This window comes from Branchiostoma floridae, chromosome 3, assembly GCF_000003815.2.
Source record: "Branchiostoma floridae strain S238N-H82 chromosome 3, Bfl_VNyyK, whole genome shotgun sequence".
Classification (NCBI taxonomy): domain Eukaryota; kingdom Metazoa; phylum Chordata; class Leptocardii; order Amphioxiformes; family Branchiostomatidae; genus Branchiostoma; species Branchiostoma floridae.
Window position 1 is genome coordinate 404,650 of NC_049981.1, and position 2,915 is coordinate 407,564.

General features: G+C 37.9%; 1 protein-coding gene across 1 annotated transcript in view; it reads right to left on the bottom strand.

Annotated features, from left to right (window-relative positions):
* Window positions 1-2,119, bottom strand: part of LOC118412509 — a 9,657-nt gene extending 7,538 nt beyond the window's left edge. Inside the window, exons 1-3 of the mRNA XM_035815397.1 lie at window positions 2,028-2,119; window positions 1,295-1,380; window positions 780-909 (exon numbers count right to left, since the gene is read on the bottom strand). Coding sequence (XP_035671290.1) covers window positions 780-909; window positions 1,295-1,380; window positions 2,028-2,100 — 289 coding nt within the window. The 5' untranslated portion in view covers window positions 2,101-2,119. The remainder of the gene's footprint in view (window positions 1-779; window positions 910-1,294; window positions 1,381-2,027) is intronic.
* Window positions 2,120-2,915: the final 796 nt, after the last annotated feature.

The following is a 2,915-nucleotide window of genomic DNA, read 5'->3' on the forward strand; positions in this document are numbered from 1 at the left end:
TCATAGTAAATGGATAGACAGTTAAGGATTAGGATCAATATAGACATGAATAATTATTTTTTTTTCTTTTCTAAGTGATATTCCACACAATATACAAACGAGATGGTTATTTGTTATCGCTTTTCCTACGAAAATAGCTTATACTTCCCTGATCCTTATCCTGTAAATAGATATTTTCAATACTAGCTTAATCATACATTTTGCCCCTTATACGATTCGATTCGCTACAAGGCTGCTTTTGGTATATCTAAGCTTATTGCATGGATGCCTAACCTTCATTCGACGTAATAGCATTCTATACGTATGGAACTTTGTAGATCATCCTCTACGCCTCCTTCTACCATCTAGATGAAGGATCGTACCAACATGTCTTCTGGGGTTCATTTTGAAAATCAAAAAATTTCAAACCCCTTTCATGTATTATTTGGAAGCCTAACTGGGGAGGGCTGCTGTGATAGGTATCATCATAATTTTGTTAGTTAAAAAATTTATATCAACAAAATAGGTCAAGTTAATTGAGATTTCTGTTCTATTACATACATCCGTTTTGTTCAAGAAGTGCACAGAGGAAAGAGGGCACAATACTGTTTTTTTTTTAATTTTCACATTATAGGTTTTAACGTATACTGTATGTTTACACATATATAGTTTGTTTTTAATAATAAAAAGATATAATCATCATGCATGTGTACCATCAATTGAGTCTAACCCAAAATATGCTTTTCCGTTTTTGTCAGGTGCGATAACATTGATGTGTACTCAAAATATTTTTTCCTTACCAAGGCCAGCGGGGAACAAGTCGTACTTCTTATCCGCCCCCATGCGGTAGGTGCCATCGTGGTCGTTATACCAGGTGACTTGCCAATCCGAGTTGCTGGAGCGTCCAGTTACAAAACCCAATTCACCGGCCTTAAAAAGTTTAAGTAGTGTCATTCATTAAAAATACACGTATATATATATATATATATATATATATATATATATATATATATACATGGGCACAGGATTCAAAAATATACAAAACATTTTGGTTAATGTTTCCGTAACAACTTTTAAGTTATTTGCAAATGCAGATTTTAAACTACAACAAATTGGACAATGAACCCTTTTCTAGTTCATTTGGCCCCAACATGACATGTCGACAGAGATTCATTGATTTCAAAATTTGAAAGGAAAAGAGAAAGGAAAAAAAAAACATCAGGAAAACAATTCACTCTGATACCTATATCATTGAGTCTAAAAAGGGTTTATAATCAACTATTAGTAAGATACATGGCTTGTTATAGTGCCGTACCGGGTCGTCTTCACTGATGCTGATACCACGTTCAACACGCAGGTCGATTTCTATCATGTCAGCCAGCTGCTGGCACGTCTTTTCCGCTGCAAAAAATTAATAGTCTGTGTCAGATGCCTTCACTCCAAGAGGAACTTAAAACAATGAGGCATTCAGCTTTTGTCAACATTCACAAATGGAGCATGCAATATAACACGTATGTCAAGACCCATACGTTTATAATAGCAGTTGCTGAAGGTGGCAGCCCCACCACGAGTAGCCTACGGATCACTTGACAGCCCGAGGCCGGAGGTTGATCCGACCCGCGGGAGGGCTGGGACAGAGGGTGATGGGGAATGCACCATGTTGTACTTAAAAACACAAGTTTCAGTACGCAATGCACCAGAAGTTGAGAAACTTTGGTGTCCTCAAACAAAAAAGGGGAAAACAGCAATCCCTGCGTCTTACGACTCATAACATATAGCACACTATATAAAGTGGATTCGAATCTATGAAGGCCCATGAGATAGAACTTCGTGTATTGCATTACCAAGTTAGTACACAACAACAAAGTAAACAGTTTCCAACCCAATGTATCATTGGCTAGATATAGTTAGATTAGTAAAAAAAAACACAGACTATATAAAAAAAGACCTACCAACTTTTACCTCATACCGATTATATAAGTTGACATCTAGGGTGTGGAATCATGATCAGTTCATAGAGTCATGATGGAAATCATTGTAATACTCACGACGTCGGAAGGCCTGCACACTGCACAGACCCGCACAGCACAGGACCAATATCACTACGAACATCTTTTCCATCGTTCTGACAGTGTCTACAATAATTTTTTTAGATGAATCTACAGGAGTCCTATTTTCTTCGCCATTTATACTTTTTCTCAAGGCCTTTTCCTGCCAGATGGCCAAGTTCCACGACCTAAGGTTATTGTCGCTGCGCCATAGATGTTTTTGTTTAACTTTGTCAGCTAGTTTAGTGGCCTCGTCCGGTATTATTGTTGTCTTATTATAGATTTGATGTTATGATTGGTGGTGCGAATCTAGTGGTACAGGTGAATGCCCATACTGACATGTGAAAGGTCACTTCTTCAGGCCTAGGAAAGATTATTGTGTTGCGACTGACCATTGTAAAAAAAAAAAAAACCTAGCCTTATTTTGGGAGTCGACCTGTGGCAAGGGAAGAATTTTTATCTGACATCTGAGAGATTAGCATTCAAAATATTCCTGATCACAAATATTTCATAATGAAGGTAACAGTTTTTGCTCCTATCAGTTTTGTTATTATACGGGAGAGATTTCAGCTTCCTACAGTAGTTATAAGAGGGTCAGATCTGAACTGAACAGCTCTAGAGGAAGTAATCTTCTGACAACTTTTTAAGGGTGCGGTGACCGTGTGGTCATCTTGAAATCAACTCAATTGGTCATAAAAAATCTGAAGAACAAATTGAGATACAGTAGAAGCCGCTTAATTGCACGGCATATTTGCCAGGAAATTTCGCGCAATTATCCGGCTGGTGCAATAATGCGAAGTTATCTAGCTGGACCGCACCGGTTTGGGATTTTGTGGTACCGTACGTGCAGTTAACAGAAGTGTGCGTAAATCTAATCTCCAAGCAGAT